This window comes from Mytilus edulis, chromosome 9 (genome assembly GCF_963676685.1).
Source record: "Mytilus edulis chromosome 9, xbMytEdul2.2, whole genome shotgun sequence".
Classification (NCBI taxonomy): Eukaryota; Metazoa; Mollusca; class Bivalvia; order Mytilida; family Mytilidae; genus Mytilus; species Mytilus edulis.
In genome coordinates, this window is record NC_092352.1 from 62,753,014 (window position 1) to 62,771,043 (window position 18,030).

The 18,030-nt window shown below is 31.9% G+C and overlaps 1 protein-coding gene across 2 annotated transcripts in view; it reads left to right on the plus strand.

The window, feature by feature from the left end:
* Window positions 1-10,787: 10,787 nt before the first annotated feature.
* Window positions 10,788-18,030, plus strand: part of LOC139488772 (membrane metallo-endopeptidase-like 1) — a 35,303-nt gene continuing 28,060 nt past the window's right edge. Inside the window, exons 1-2 of one of the 2 annotated variants that reach the window (XM_071274661.1) lie at window positions 11,673-12,304; window positions 14,997-15,023. In XM_071274661.1, the coding sequence (XP_071130762.1) occupies window positions 11,903-12,304; window positions 14,997-15,023 (429 nt within the window). In that variant the 5' untranslated portion in view covers window positions 11,673-11,902. Of the gene's footprint in view, window positions 12,305-14,996; window positions 15,024-18,030 lie in introns of both variants that reach the window. The other variant, XM_071274662.1, reaches the window with a different exon arrangement.

The window sequence follows — 18,030 nt, forward strand, 5'->3', positions numbered from 1 at the left end:
CAACTCTCCACAAGAGACCAAATGACACAGAAATTAACATCTAGTACATGTAAAGGTCACCGTACGGCCTGAAAGCTGTATTGTAACTTATAGTTGATTATAAGAGGACAATTGTTTTAATAGCAATCATACCACAGCTCTTTGATTTGTGATAATTGATGAAATTCCACCAATCAAGTCTCGAGCTCCGACCAGTATTCTGTACTGAAGTATGACCGCTGCTCTATACCAATTTCCAAATTCATGATTGCTTCTCCTTATGTCATGCATTGGTTATTTTCTTATTTCCTTTCTATGCATTGAACTCTTAAAGATTCTTCATTTGATTCAGTCACTATTAATAATTTGAAAACATTTAAAAAGGAATTAGGATTAACGAATATTTATCTAAAACTACGTATAGTACCAGTATTGGTAGTTTTGTACATTTACAATGGCTCTGCAATACCAATAATCAGTACAAAGAAAGATAACTCTGTTCATCTTAGATAACAATATCAAAAATTCAGTTCTGAAATATTTCTTACTGCAAAACTGTGGTTTTTCATGTTCAATGATTTGATTATTAAATTATGTATAAAGAATATAAATTGTGATAACTCATCATAAATCATACATCTATAATATTAAACATCATATTAAGTTCTACCGAATATTCGAATGCTAGTAATTTTTCAGGTCATTTTATTTGAATCAACATTTGTATTTGTACATATAAAACAAAGCATACAGCAACATAACACAGTAAGCTTGATAAAATATATACCACAGCCGATTTAAAGACATAAGTAAAGCACAAATAACACATATAAACAGAATACAAAACATACCATGTATGACGTACAAAATTTATTTATACACAAAACTAAGGGACCTTATGGTTCTGCATAATGTACAGTATGGTTCAATATCTGAAATCGAAACATAATCATAAATGTTGTTGTAAATAATTGGTGTAAATACAAAAATATCAAAATATACAAAATATTATTTTTGATATAAACAAACACTATGGGATGGGGATAAAAGGAGTTTTGAGTAAAAAAAAAGCAAGATGACAATTTATGTCAGAATAGATAAAAATAAAAGAAGTAGGACCAAATACTGAAAAAAAAGGTTGGGCAGAGATTATAACTAAAAAAGTGCGAGACAATTGCTTTTTATCCCTATAAAAACTCCGGAGCACATGATTTCACTCCCGTTTTTAGTGGAGTTCGTGTTGTTTCTTAATTATTATTTATAACTGTTGATGTAAATGTCCTTTGGTTTTGTGAGTCTTTGTTTACTCCTTGGTTTACTCCTTGGTTTTGATTGTTATTGTATTTGTCTCTTTACAATTTTGAAAAACTTGAATAGCCGTGATCTTATTAAGGAGTTATTGTCCCTGATTGATGATTTTTATGAGTTTCTGTGTTTACCTTTTAATTTTGAAAACTTACATAGATTGGATTTTTCAAAGATAAATTGATCACTAGGACAAAATCTACAAAATGATAAGGAAAACAATATTTACAAAAAATTCAACACTGTCAAAATTACAAACTGCTATCATAGATGAATATCAGATGCTTTATCATAGTTAAAATCAGACAAATAACTGGCGTTTGTGTCATTTTTTTGTATGCCCCAACGTAGGCAATGGGGGCATTCACTGCTATTGCCTTAACCGTTTGATCATCCCCGCCCTTTTCCGACCTTTTCCGTAGTGATAAATTATCTTTATATTTACCTGTGTAACCGTAGTCACTTGTCTCTGATAATAATTTCCTTTTAGTTCTATACTTATTTGATATAGAAGTATGTACGATTTTTTTCCCAGAGAATTGTGCATGCATGTGTAACCTAAATAGAGGCTCTTAAGAGCCTGTGTCGCTCACCTTGGTCTATGTGCATATTAAACAAAGGACACAGATGGATTCATGACAAAATTGTGTTTTGGTGATAGTGATGTATTTGTCTCTATCTATAATAAACTTGGCCTTTTAGTAACAAAGAAAACTATTTTGTAAAAAATACAAAAATTTACCAAATTATTGAAAATTGTTAAAATTTGACTATAAAGGGCAATAACTCCTTTAGGGGTCAACTGACCATTTTGGTCATATTAACTTATTTGGAGATCTTACTTTGCTGAACATTATTGCTTTTTACAGTTTATCTCTATCTATAATAATATTCAAGATAATAACCAAAAACGGCAAAATTTCTTTAAAAACTACCAATCGGGGGCAGCAACCCAACAACCAGTTGTCCAATTCATATGAAAATGTCAGGGCAGATAGATATTGACTTGATAAACAATTGAACCCCTGTCAGATTTGCTCTAAATGCTTTGGTTTCAGAGTTATAAGCCAACATCTACAATTTACCCCTATGTTCTATTTTTAGCCATGGCGGCCATCTTGGTTGGTTGGCAGGGTCATCGCACACATTTCTTTAACAAGATACCCTTAAAAATGATTGTGGCTAAGTTTGGTTAAATTTGCCATAGTAGTTTCAGAGAAGAAGATTTTTGTAAGAGATTACAAAAATTCACGAAAATTGTTAAAAATTGACTCTAAAGGGCAATAACTTCTTAAGGGGTCAACTGACAATTTTGGTCATGTTGACTTATTTGTAGATCTTACTTTGCTGAACATTAATGCTCTCACAGTTTAACTCTATTTATAATAATATTCAAGATAATAACCAAAAACGGCAAAATTTCCTTAAAATTACCAATTTAGGGGCAGCAACCAAACAACCGGTTGTCCGATTCGTCTGAAAATGTCAAGGCAGATAGATCTTGACTTGATAAACAATTTAATATCTGTCAGATTTGCTCTAAATGCTTTGGTTTCAGAGTTATAAGCCAAAATCTTCATTTTACCCCATTGTTCTATTTTTAGCCATGGCGGCCATCTTGGTTGGTTTGCCGGGTCACCGAACTCATTTTTTAAACGCCGGACGCCGGACGCCAAGTGATGAGAAAAGCGCACTTGGCCCTTTGGGCCAGGTGAGCTAAAAATGAATACAAAAAATGAAAAAAACAAACAAATTTTAACAACAATCTATATACTCCCTATTTTAATATCTTGCAGATAGTTTGTATTTAACAGAAAAAGGTTTTGCATATAAATGATAAAACATAGTATCAACTATCAAGAATGTTTTTTTACCTTCCCGATAGAGTTTGCCCTTTACTTAACGCTATTCTAAGCGCAATAAAATATTTTCTTTTCCGTAGAATCAATTATACTGCTAACTAAAGGGAGATGATAGAAAGTTGTCAAAGCACATATAATCATCAATTGTCAATAAAATACTTTGATGTTTTGTTTGAAATACAATTAAGGACATTTTAGTATGTTAATGATTTGTTTGGAAGTAAAGAAAACACTGAATTATCTCGATGATTTGAAATAATCATGGAAGTAATATCGAGTCAATATAATCCTTCCATGGAATAACTAACTGATCACAAAGATAGAATAATGCTAAGGAAAACTCTGTTCCGTTGTTAGTTTCTTTGGTCCAACCATTTCTAGGATATATTTAAAGTATAAAAAGAAGATGTGGTACGATGCCAATGAGAAAACTATCCACATGAGACCAAAATGACACAGAAATTAACAACTATTATAGGTTATCGTACGGCCATCAACAATTCAGCAAAGCCCATACTGCATAGTCAGCTATGAAAGGCCCCGAAATGACAATGTAAAACAATTTAAACCAGAAAACTTACGGTCTAAGACAGGTTTTGTATATTACCATTTGCTGTTTCCCGGCTCTACCTATGGTTTTATTTACGACTTTGGAACACAGTTAGATGTTGTCAGAAGGTTTTTTTTCTGAATATATATCTTCTTCTATGATAATTCTGGAATTGTCACAACATTTTTAATCTGATTTTTCACAAGGAGCTATCATGATGTATCACTGGTGTATCACTGGTATACCACCATGATATGTTCTCTATGACATGTTATCAAACTGTTTATTTTGATACAAAATTACTGGAATACTTCATTTATAAAGTTATCTTTTTCCTGAGACATAAACAACATGTTACGATATCATTCGATTTTTTTTAGTTTATCTTCGAAAGGACGAGAAATGAAATACTCTGATAAACATTATTGGAAGTATCAACAATCTTTCTCTGTCACCAAACCTCTATAACTATATTACCACCAGCACAGTAAATCTATATCGACAAATCTGTGAAATCTTTCCTGTTATACTGATAAATGTTATACAAGAGAAGAACACAAGAAACAATTATAAACCATTAATTATTCAAATCGAATAGATTTTAATTTGGCGGCTGCAATACTAATTTCCAATAATTTCATTTGGTATGTTAAAGAAATCTACACAATTGAATTTTCTAAGAACTCAATATCTGATTCTAGTCTGTGATCAACAGGCATCAAAGTAAAATATCTTTGAATAGTTTATATCAAATAAAACGTCCGTGAACAACTTAAATCGACCTATAACATCCAAAAGCCACCTATAATAGCATATCAAAATATGAGCGAATCATCAAATGAATCCACGTAAAAAATCAATTAATAACCAAGAACATCGAAGTCAATCGTCTGTGAACCATCTTTATTTTATATAGCAACATGGAACACAACCATGAAAACCTCTATGTAAAATTCAGAAACAATTTAAATTAATATTCAGACTATCAAATATATGTCATTATGTGAATATGATCTTTGATATAAAGCAAAAGATATCAATGTCATAATCTACTGAAAACTGTACTGTAAACACTTTTAGTTTTAAAGAAAAAAATACATGTAACTGCGATGTCGTTAAATACATATACTATATCATTAAACAAGTACAAAAACACGTGCTTATGGAAAAACCTTTACCAGGAAGTCATCGAAATGAGGAAATAAGAGAAAAAAAGACATGGGGGCTTTCATCATAGACAACAACTGTTCAAGAGTAAAATCTCATTGAAAAAGGAGGGAAGATCAAATGAGGCCATATCCTGGTTGGTAAAAATAGCCCACCCTTACATAATTGATACAAATGCCTGCTGATATTAAGTGAAAAACCTTTGTACTTCAAATCCAATAACATGACAATCTGTCTTAGCTTTCATGTGTATTTACAGATAATGACAATTAAAGGTTTGCTGGTGACGTAGGCCTTATCAAGACATACATGTATTGACATAAAGACCTGTCTGATTGTCTTGGCCTATAAGTTGCTAATTTGAAAACCTTTAAAAGAAATCAAAGCAGATTCTTTTTATATTAAATCCTCCTCCACACTGATAACTAATATCTATATTTAAAAATCTATAAAACTAACCATATTCGTAAAGTATCAAAATATTAAGTGAGCATATACATAGTAAATTATAATGTCACTTTCTCACCTCAGCTGAAGGCCTCCTCTGAACCTTTGAAGGTCCCCACTTTGTATTGGTTACTAAACTAAACTACACAAAATCCCTATAAAATATCGTTTCATAACGGCCTCCAGTAATTGTTCTTCTATTAGATTTTCAGTGCTTTTAACGAATTTATTTCTGATTGTTTCGCGATTTTTTAAATAAACAATATAATGCAAAAAAGAAGATGTGGGATGATTGCTAACAAGACTTCACAAGAGACCAAATGACACAAAAATTAACAACTATAGGTCACCGTACGGCCTTCAACAATGCGCAAATGCCATACCGCATAATCAGCTATAAAAGCTATCTATGTTGTGATGTTATACTAAAGTGAGAAGGTTTGGTACCATTTAATCGTTTAATCCCGCTGCAAATGTTTGCACCTGTCCTAAATCAGGAACCTGATGTACAGTAGTTGTCTTCTGTTTATGTAGTTCATACGTGTTTCTCATTTTATATAGATTAGACCGCTGGTTTTCCCGTTTGAAGCCAAGGCTCCGTGTTGAAGGCCGTACCTTGACTTATAATGGTTTACTTTTATAAAGTGTTACTTGATGGAGAGTTTTCTTATTGGCACTCATACCACATCTTCCTATAACTATAAAAGGTCCCGAAATTACAAATGTAAATAATTCAAACAAGAAACCTAACGGCGTAATTATGGTAAAAAAATATATACTAGTAAACAAATAGTTACCACCAAGTTAATATTGTTTTTTTTTCTTAATTATGTACCGTTGTGTCATGCGTACTATTGTTTGTTTGTTTTGTCTTTTTCATTTTTTAGCAATGGCGTTGTCAGTTTATTTTCGATTCATGAGTTTGACTGTCCCTCTGGTATCTTTCGTCCCTCTTTTATTCAAAGCTGTACCAAGCTTTCACACGTTCTACTGTTAGTAATATATTTGTATAAAATGATTTTCCTAATATTTACCTATTTAGTGAAGTCATCGTTTTATCGTTGTCGTCTATAGAAATTGTTTGAATGATATATTGATTCCTACATCCCGCAGACCCTCCACAAAAAACAAAAGTTGTACAAGCCAAATAATGTTTGTATAGACTACTTTTATTTTAAGCTCGTCGCCTCCATATGAAAATAAGCCAAGAAGGAAATATGATGATGAATGTCCCTCGAAGAAGACCAGCATGTGTTCTCAATTCTCAAAACAAATGTGCAGTCTATAAAACCGTTAAACAACTGTTGCTATATAAAAGAAGAAAGTCCATGAAATCCTCATATTCTCATTATGTGGGAGTCAAAACCTCTGTCATAGATCATTTTCGTGTTGGGCAACAGCATATATATACATGCTAGTCAAACTTTTGCACAACATTTCGCTGAATATATCTTAATATAAAAAGAAGATGTTATATAATTGCAAATGAGACAACTCTCCGTAAGTGACCAAATGTCTCAGTAATTAACAACTATAGGTTCACATACGGCCTTCAACAATGAGCAAAAACCCATGCATACTGCATAGTCAGCTATAAATTGACCTTAATGGCAATTGTAATGCAATTCAAACGAAAAAAACTATAGTCCTAATTTATGTACAATATAATGAACGAGACACAAATATGCAACTCAGCAACAAACAACAACCACTGAACAACAGGCTTTTTACTTGGGACAGGCATACAGAATGTGGCGGGGTTTAACTATATAGATGGCATGGACACATTCCCATAACATGAAACAGTGGTGAAACTACTCAAAACAAGAACACACTCTACAAAACAAGTGACGAAAAACAACTGTTATATTAGCAGCAAACAGCAACTTAATTGCAGGCTTAACATCGTTTCATATAAATAAACTGTTGTCATGTTGCTAGGTTAGGTGTATATGAACGGAAAATAGCTAGAAATGAATATTCAAATTTGAACTCTGATAGCCTTTGAAAATTCAGTCCATATAGTGACAATTTTTCAGTGTTCACTTCAGACATGGGAATTAGATCAACGTTTTGTATTGAAACATGTCGGAGAAATAGCCAAAGACATATTTCCTTAAAGAAACCCTGAATCTCCACGAAGGCACAGAATAACTGAGGTCAATATCGTTTAATAACTTATTGATTGATTAGCATGCCATAATTTTGGTATGAGAATCATCCAACGTCAAAGATCTTTCTAGTCTAAGTAAAAGGAGGTTATGCTAGCTTTTAATGTGTCTTTTTAGTACCGAAAGACAACAAACGAGTGCCAAAACTTTTCACATCTTCTAGTCATTCAACATTTTATAAAAGAAGCATAAATTTCAGTTATCCACACCAAAAACTTCGTAAGTATGAGGAAGGAGTGGATTTAGTAGATTATGACGGATATTTCAGATGAAAAGTCCCGTTTGATATATTTCATTAAAGGACTGTGTTTGACTAGGAACTATTGAAACGATTGTGTTCAATGTTTGGTCTTCCTTTATACATGTAGTTATTGTCTCATTTTCAGTTTTAATTTCTGACAGTAAATATCCAGATTTGTAATTGCTATCTGCTAGATTGGGTTCAAAAATTGAGATTGAACTACTGAACCCTACAATTGTTTCCCCCTGTCCTTCAGTCTTTTTCCGTATAGCAATTCCTTTTCCATAATGATTTTTGTTGACATATTGGTTTGCATTCCTTTGCTATTTTGTTTTGAGACACATACTTTATCCTTCTTTCTTATGGTCATGCAGTTTTTGCCAGGTTTATGTTGCTAAATCTTAAGTTTTCTTTGTAGTGTTACAAGGATTGTTGTTTGTCTGGTGGTCTTTTCCCCTTCAACCTTAGAGTTATAAATTTGTCTTACTTATACTGAAGGTGTTTTAAATACTCCTAAGCATGTTATCTCCCTTAGTCTGCTAATTAAAATCCCATTATGGAATACTAAGGAATGGTTGATGTCACTTTTCTTTTGTCCTTTTACAGAAATTGCTGTTTTGTTTCAGATATGTTATAAACAATAAACAATATATATCTGAACGAGGAGCATGATTTTGAGACTTTGTCATCGATAAGGTGGTGACATAATGATAGTTTTTTTCTTGCATACACATCGACATGACTCATATTATTATCAAACAAGACAGTTCCGTGGATGTTAAATATATTATAATGAGAGAATCGCATAATAATCCTGCATTTTCGAGTGCAACCACATAAAACTTCTCGTCAAATATTTTGCTATTGATTGTAGTCGTAGCACATATTCTATACTTAAAAGTATCTGTGAAAATGAACAATGCCGATTATCGCTTCTTTCACGATTTGAAACATGCGAAAAAAATAAATTCTAAATCTCCAAAACGACAACAATTAATCTCGAGTACTTTACTTTATAATGAACTAGAATGAAATTCAAAACAGTGTGGCTGTGGCCATTGATTGACACATTAAATTCATCCATTGACTGGGACAATTTACGTGAACGTTTGTCTGTAACGACCACTGTTCACGACGTACCTACGATAGTCATTTAAACTGTGGGGTCACCAAAGGTTTCTTAACGCCTTTAATTATAAAATAATTCGAAAAATTAATCAGGAATAACCTTTATGTTTTGATTTATATAATTGTTATAAATCAAAACATCGTGTTATTTCTGATTAATTTTTCGAATTACTTTATTAAGGTGTTGAGAACCTTTGGTGACCCCATAGTTTAAGTGTCTTTAAAAAGTACATAGTGAGCAGTGATCGTTACATACAAACGTTCACCTAAATTGTCCCAGTCAATGGATGAATTTAATGTGTCAATCAATGGCCACAGCCACACTGTTTTGAATTTCATTCTAATTTATTCTAATGGTTTATTTTAAAAATAGTAAAGATATTTTTTTAAATGTGTATTATTTTTAAATATTTGCTTAGTTTGACATTTCCTGTTAAAAGCAGTTCAGTTTTAAAAATCAAAATCCAATTTATAGTATTTTAGGAAACGAATTGTTCAGTTGACACTCTTCCCAACTTATTTTCACATAATGCTCCAGTTTTCATATACATGTTTATAGATTTTGTGTAATTTTCATTTTAAGTATTCAGGCAAGAGTTCGATCTAAGTGATTGGAGGCAAGGGAAACTTACAGACAGATCAAAATTCTTTAAAAGAAGAGATAAGTTGTGAGTTGATTCAACAGAAATTACAGAAAGTCTGAAATCAACATTTCCTGTCTGAAATCAACATATCAGTAGACAAAACATAAAGAAATTGAAGCAACCACCGTTTAGACTCTTGACGTTGAAAGGCTCACAAACATATGTTGGCGACTACTACTCAATTCCCTCCTTATCATCTGCCGAGGAAAATAAATTCAAGTAACACAGTTAAAACGAATCCTGGTATAATATCAAGAAAAGAATGTAGTATTTCATAGCAATCATTTTACAGCTATTTGGCAATTCCCTCTGCTTAACCATCCAGAAACTCAGATATGGTTTTAAAAAAATAAGCAAAAGTGAGAATATTTTTTCTCAAACAGTATCTGACTGCAATATCGAATATATCTTTTCAGATTTCTTAATGTTTGTCCCTGTTTAAAATAATCGAAAGCGAATATTAAAAAATGAACTTTTGAAACCTATTTTAATTATTGATTCCCACTTAAGCATATATTTTATAACATTGGAAGCTAAAATGCGGTTCTTTCGACATAGAATCAATTAAAACCCATTTTGAGAATTACTCATTAATTTAACGATACTTATTCTTTAGTTAAAATGCAATTTGTTGTCGATTTCATGGGAAACGCATCATCAATATTAAGAAATAAACGCCAATTCTTGATATGGTAATGCGACATCCAACATATAAACACTCTACTAATGGAGGCTTGAACTGGTTGTATTGCAATTAGGATTTATTTCTTCTTCTTTTTTCTTGTTGTAATTTTATATGCAAATCCATGGCAAACGGCTCCAGTGTTAAGAAGAAGTCGTATTTCACGGATTGAATTATAACTCTGTTAAGATCAGAATATAAAAAGCGTATAATGTTGTCGGGATTGTAATTCGCAGTGACATAATGTTATACATCAATCCATTTTAGGCTGTTCTTTAGGGTCCGTGTTAAAAGTGATATGGAGTTTAAGTCAGAAAACAATTTAATTAAACAAGAAAACTTAGGGGAAAAGATTCCAATATAATGTAGAAACTAATTTACAAATGGTAAAAGAAAATTCATTACATGCATCATCTGAGAAATACGGCACAATGAACATTATTTAAGGAAACCCGAGAAAAATTTGACAAGATTCTAACGCTTGTCTTCTCTAGAGAAACCACACACAGTTGGAAAAAATAAGCTTGCATCAATATATTTCTACAAAGTTGTGAATAAAAAGGCTTAATCTGTATTGCGGAATTAAAAACCCGTTATCTTCAACCGATATTGAAAGTGAAACTTAATTTTCATTAGATAACATTGATTATGGATGTTGGTTGATGTTTACTTCAGCGTAGTATTGAAAGGATACCAAATACAGCTTAAAACAAAGATGTAACGGATTCCTTTAACAGAGATAACTTTTAATTTCCTTAACAAACCAAGGAGAAAGAGTTTTTCATTGTCCGTCACTCTGATTCTTGTCAATTACATTGATTAGGAGAAGTCCAATCAGTTTGTAAGCAGGTGCGTCCAGCTCGCCAATACACGTCTATAATTGTAGTGTCAGACTAACAACGACAGTAGAAGATTTAATTGGAAGTCACCTTTTGTGTTCAGTAGGGACAAATATATCTGTAAACGGATTTTCCTCTATTCTCTAGGACTGTAACCGTCACAATTTGCTTATTATTTGTCAGACTGTTATTAAGGTTTATCACTCAGTAATTTCAGCATTCACAAAGCAAGCGATAGAGTTGTATATGTCTGTGTATAGTTGGAATTGGACTAATTAACGAATCGTTAGGAATTGGTCAGCTTTTTATTATTCAGCACATGTTGTGGAAGCATTCACTTGTGAACTGTTGGAATTAACGAACTTAAAGAGTACTTGAAAATTATATTTATTATTTCGCTATTCTTAAGCAGATTAATATTATCTATTATTTGAATCAGGCAAATTCAAAATGTGATAATCAAAAGACTAGTTCGTGTCACCGGATCTTCACAAATTATTTTATTAATAAATTCTAAACACGGAATCTTTCACAATGAGTTAAACACATAAATATTTCTTTCGGCTTTAATGGACCTACGTGTATTATAAAAATGTTTATACATTATATAAGTTTAAAAAATCCAATTATTATCTGAAGTTTTTATGTCACAATATCAGTCGATACTGGTGGATTCACCTGCATTTAATGCACTGTGAACCTGAACGCAATATCTTTTTAATAGATTTTCTGTAAGATCAATTAAAAGAACGGTTCAGTTTATCGCTACAAAAAGGTATATCTATAAAACTTCATGCCTGGTCAGGCATGTATAGATATTTAGGATCACACAGATGAAACATCAATCAGTTGACAACATGACACGGTGAACGGCGGAGGTGTTAAACATGCCAATAGGTAGTCCCCCTTCGGATAAATATGTGGTATATACTTTGGATAATAATGAAGATACATCCTGCAGCTCCGGATTAGAAGATGGACAAATAGTGTTCCGTGATCCCGAACATGTGTCTTTGCAAGAAAAGCCAGATTCGAAGAGAAATGGAAACGGTAGAATCCGTTCTGTTTCCTTTGAATCGAGTACGCACTGGGGACAGAGAGGTTCTATGCGAATGAAATGTTGTTGTTTTTGGAATATTATATTAGTTATTGCATTAGTTTCTGTTACTGTAAACTTTATTATTACACTTGGCGACTATAAAAACTTAAAATCATCATGGGCAAATATAAACAATACTGGCAATCAAGCTGAAGCAACACTGTCGCCAACGCCTGCTGACGTGAGACAGGTAAGACAATTAATAAAACATATTAATTGATTTAATTTGCTAATAATTTAAATAAAATATCGTAAGTGTAATGTCAACAACTAACGACGTAAAATTGACAACGATTTAATGACAAACGACAAAATTATTCTATTTATAAAAACGAATTGAACATTTACATATATTTTCCTTTTAAACTGAATACATAATACATATTTACATTCATTTACTCGGGTTGAAGAAATTCGATATTGAGTAAACGTTGGTTGCTTTGTAAATCATTAGAATTTATTTCTTTGCGTAATGATGTTTGTCGTAGTGTAATGTTATTTTTCTTTCATTAAAGCGACACCGACCCTCCTATTCCAATTTGTCAAATATTCTCATACATATAAAAATGATTAGTGTATGAGCAGTCGAAGTAATTGTTTAACTAATTTCCCCCTAATGCATTTAATAGTTCTTGTAACTACTCTGAATTACTGCGAAATGCTTATCATCTAGTATAATCTGAATGATAAATGACTGCTTGAAAGGATAGAAGTGTGTTCAGGAAAAGTTCTTTATCAAGTTAGATGGCAATAGAGGAAAATCCAATTTATTGAATTTGGACTTCTGAGGAATTCTGTCAAGATTGAAATATTCCTTATAAATCATCAAATTGACCCGTTAAATTACTTAAATACAGTTTCATCTCAACTGACAGGCAATGCCAAAGATCACCATAAATTGTTAAGAGTCTGTACAGAACGATCCAAAGATGGCTCGCCATATCAAAACAGAAAATGCAGAAAAATACGATTTAAATACCCCAAATTACACAAGTTTTTATAGTTTATAACGATCAGTTTTAAGTTATACGGTTAATTAGTTCTCATTCAAAATTATCTTGATTTGGACATATTTAAATGACAAATCTAAGTCGTTTACACGACAGTATTAATCTAATCTCAACACGAAATAGACAGAAAATCACGGGTATCTGGCTGTCTGGGGTGTCAGTTTCGACATCAATTTCATGCTATGAACTGGTGATTAGAAAAATAAATCTGGAAAATAATTTTTCAATTAGTTGAATAACCAGTTGTAATACGATATGTCATAGCATTGTTAATTATAGATTTTCCTGGAATGAACTAATAATTTGTATCAGTTCCTGCAAGGAAAACTCCAGATTATACAGAACGTGTACGTTCGTTCGGTTCATTTTTGAACCTAATTATTAACGTGTTACAATAATCATCGTAATACATGTTTAGCTTTAGGCCTCACCATTGTAACTTATGTACCCGTTAGATAAATGACCTCATGTAGGTCGACGAATCCTGATAACTTATTTTTTACTGAGTGACAGCTTGTACATTAATAAACATGGAAAAGACAAATTTATGACGAATTAAAATGTTATGATTACATAACCACACAAAGATATCAGTAATCACTATTGTCCATTTATTTGATTTTTAGACAAAAGCCATGTTTTCGTTTTTTATTACATGCATGTTTCATGATATGGAACAATATTTTCTTTCATATGGATGCGAAAAAGGTCGGATTTAGTAACGAGGGAATTCCACATTACTTGTTCTGTTGAAAACTAGAACGATTATGTTACATCAAGTTTCAGAGATAATTGCATGAAATATCATTTATCTAAAAACCTTAGAGTAATAGTAGAATAATCTATTCCAAATTTGTGGCAGCTAAAACGAGTGGGCAAATGAATGAATAGACAAAATAAACATGACATCTCTTTTGTCTTTTAATTCTAAAATATCCATAATGTAACCGACAACGGACAATACCAATGGGCATCCAGTTATCAACTAAACATTGATAAATAGAACGAATTTACCACTATTTACAATGGAAATTTTTCTTTTAACGGGACAAATGATAATTCCTCTTGAAACCCTTAGCTTTAGAAGTATTCTTCATTAGTTAAATAAAGCATGCAAAAGACGAAAAATCTCATCAAAGTGTCGCGGCAAATTGCTGTTTTTATTGCTACCTGTTTTTGTTTGTCTATAGCATGTGCGACTACCAGTTTGCATGATATAGTCTCACTAATTTACCACGGATGACCTCGATTATAGGACCAACCTGTTGCATTTACAGTTAATTCGTTCTCCTCCTGAACATGCAGGAAATATTTGCCACTGGACCTTAAGCAATCAATAATCAATCAATCAACATCTACAATCTTTTCTACGATTTGAAAAATAAAAACACACGTAACATAAGTCCAAAGTTATGTCAAAATACCAAGTAAACTTGTACTTGATCGAACCATGAGTGACAGTTAACTAGGACTTGTGTGTGGGATTATAAATAAGTCACATTATACCTGTCTAGAATGTAGACAATGTTGACAATTGATGTCAATATGTTCTATTATTATATGTCTTTCTTCCTGTTATATCTTTTTCGCTGTAAATCTGCCTTTTTAAGGAAATTTTGCCATAAATAACTTAATTCATAACTTGTCAATTCACCAATTCTAGCTTATATGTAAACAATCATACACAACACCAACTTAAAGAAAAACAACCCTCAGTTTTTCTCTCGAGATCCCCCTCCATCCATCAATCAATCCATCCATCCATCCATCCAGACAGACAAACTGGTTTTTGTTGCACTTTTCTTCAAGACATTCAGCTGTACCTTCGTTTGACTACAAGTAATTATTCTCAACTTGCATTTATATTTCTAGGAACATGTTAGCTTTGATAGATACAAGGTAAACTGTGATGTACCTCTATATGTGGTCAAACTGGTTATTTAGATAAAGCTTCTACTAATACAATTAATAATTTAACCGGGGTTTGCAGTTTGTGTTTTATCAATGTAACGTCCATCGTTTAAATTCGGTTTTGTTAAGAGTTTATTACATATTATCTGTATTATTCAAAAGATATATTCCTTCAGTTTAATCATATATCATAAACGACGATAAGAAGTCCTCGTATTTTCAATGACATTTTATTATTAACTTTATTTGCTGTACCTCTCAAATTATTTGCACTTACAAATCTGTCAATGTCTTCAAGAAGAAGCCACGCCATTGACCATGATAAATTAGCCTCCTTAAATCTTACAAATTTACGATAGACTAATTGTCACTTTGATCATTGTCGAACATCTACATGAATGCAGGTGATAAATCTTCCAGCATTTTCTGATAAACAAGATCTTATAGAGTGTTTATTGTGTACTGTTAACTACGGTACTCTTATAGGATAACATGCTAGGCTTTTCACCCAAAGATTCGTATATAGCTTCGACAACGCGTTTAAAACTAATTGTTCTATTCAATTATGATTATGATATAGGTGTACCGTGTACCTTAATTGTCAACAATCCACCCTTTGTTTTTTGTCTGTCCAAAATTTCAAAAGAATGCATTTGCATGTAGCAGCGGTGTCTTTTTTCCAAGTATTTTGCCAACTTAATTTCAAGAAAATATTTAATAGATTAAAAATGGCTGAATGTATTACGTCCAGTTGGAAATGTGTCAGCCAAATCCAGGGCAAAACTGTTCAAAGGGACCTGAATGATTCTGACTTTGCTTTGTAATACACAAAAACACTAAGTCGGAATTACATTTGCATACAAGGAGCTTAGTCGGATTGAAGACATAACAGCCAGCGATATATATTATCATGACACCACGTCTTCTTTGACTCACTCGTAGTATTTGTAGCTTGTTTTGAAAAGACACCGGAGCAACGGTTCTCATTTGGAATTATTTTGTAACCTTGCCTTTTATTCGACATTTTCACTTTGCTTTAGGTAATGGCACATTGCATCGCACTAAATTATATTTCATTCGTAATCCAAATATTGTTGCATGAACATTGTCGTTGATTTAAACCCGAGATTAAAACAGCCTTCTCAAATAATAGTACCGAAAATGTTTATGTATTATAGATGACTTGAGTGTTATGTGCAAAAAAACCCAAACCATTCCGTTAACATTATTAGAAAAATAAAAGACGTAGTTTAAGAACATAGATGGCAATTTCGTAAGACTTTTGCCAAATACAGTTAAGGCTATCTATTCCTGATGTAGAAAACCCTTAGTATTTCGACCAATTAAAAAAATTGTAAACAGTTGGACTAATATACGATTAGGTGAATATACTATAATTGAAAAATAAATCTTAATAAATTGAAATACGAGATGCTTTTCTACTGCAAGTTCAGTCTTTCTATGAGTAGATTTGAATATATATATAGAAAATTTGACACGAAATTGAATTGTTTAACTGTAAATGTAAACATTCAAGAACAGCAGCGCAAACGTATAAGTAACTTGAGAAAATTTAATTAAATATGATCCATTTTGAAAGAGAAATTTCCACGTCGCAGTGGTTTTTATTGAATGCTGTTTGAAATGTTGGTCATTGAAGCATAGATGTATTGAGTTTAGTTGAATATGTTTTGCAATTGCAGTATTATACCTCTGCATAAGTCACAAAAGATATACCTCTTACCATAATTGATAGCAACCGACGGTTTGCGATTTAAAAGCATTATTTACTCCATAACCAAGCAATCACATAAGCTGTGGAAGGAGAATATTTCATGAGACCATTTTCAAGAGACGATGCATGAGATTCACCTCTTTTTAATCACAATTTGATTTCTCTTGTATTCATAATTAAAAAAAATATATATAGATCATAACGTTAAGTTAAAGGCAAGACTGAATTAATTTAAATAATTGCATGTATGCTGAAATCTATCTGGACAGTAACTGCATTGTATACCTCAATCCTTAAAAAAAACAAAAAATAGTTTCGAAAAATCTACAAATTTTTTAGCAAAATTTCAAGTGTTTTACCATGAATTCAATGTGAAAACTGAAAATTCATATGAATTAAAACAGGACATTACTGTGTGCAATATAAATTAATTCTGTAAGTAATGATTTTATTTGTTAGTAAAGCATTTATTTGTTGAATTACATTTTGCAATTCAGTGCGACGGACAGGTACAAAAATATATACCCGGTTAATTTGTAGCGTGGGATATAAAAATATATGCCAAGGTAATACCTTGCGTCAACACTTAACTGTGTTGTATTATTGTACTTTCATATAATAAGGTGCTAACCGGTAATTTTATCAATTCATTTAGCGTTAAGTATATACGCTTAGATAATTTAAGAAGCTCTCTGTATAGTGATGCTGAAAACCAAAATACCAGGGAAAAAATAAAACTTTTAAGAACCCCCAAATCCACTGAAAAAGAAAAAAAGAAAAAAATGTCGAGTATATCTAAAATGTAATTTTAGTACTATTTTTGGTCATTGTACCTCTTCTGCAATTGTACCATACCTTATGTATTTAACTTAAAGAATTTTATAATGGGATTGGGAAATATTAAAATCTCAGGTATGATCCATATCACCGTATGTACTTCCAATGTAAACCAATAGCAACTTTATAGAAATGTGTGGATCTCAAATAATTATTTTTGAATGCGCTGATATTAATCCATTTATAAATCTCCACTTTATTGTAAATCGTATATACAAAGAAGACACTAGTGCAAACACTTCGGTAAGATAATGTAAACACTATTAAGGTATACACCTGTTTATCAATCCAGCTTCTTTCAACATAAAGCTGCTTGAAGATGTTTTGAGTTCACTGTTTATACAAAGGAATGACAAGAACTAAGGCAAAGCAGATTGATTTATAACAGAGATGACAGAAAGAAGCTCAGGATGGAATATTGTC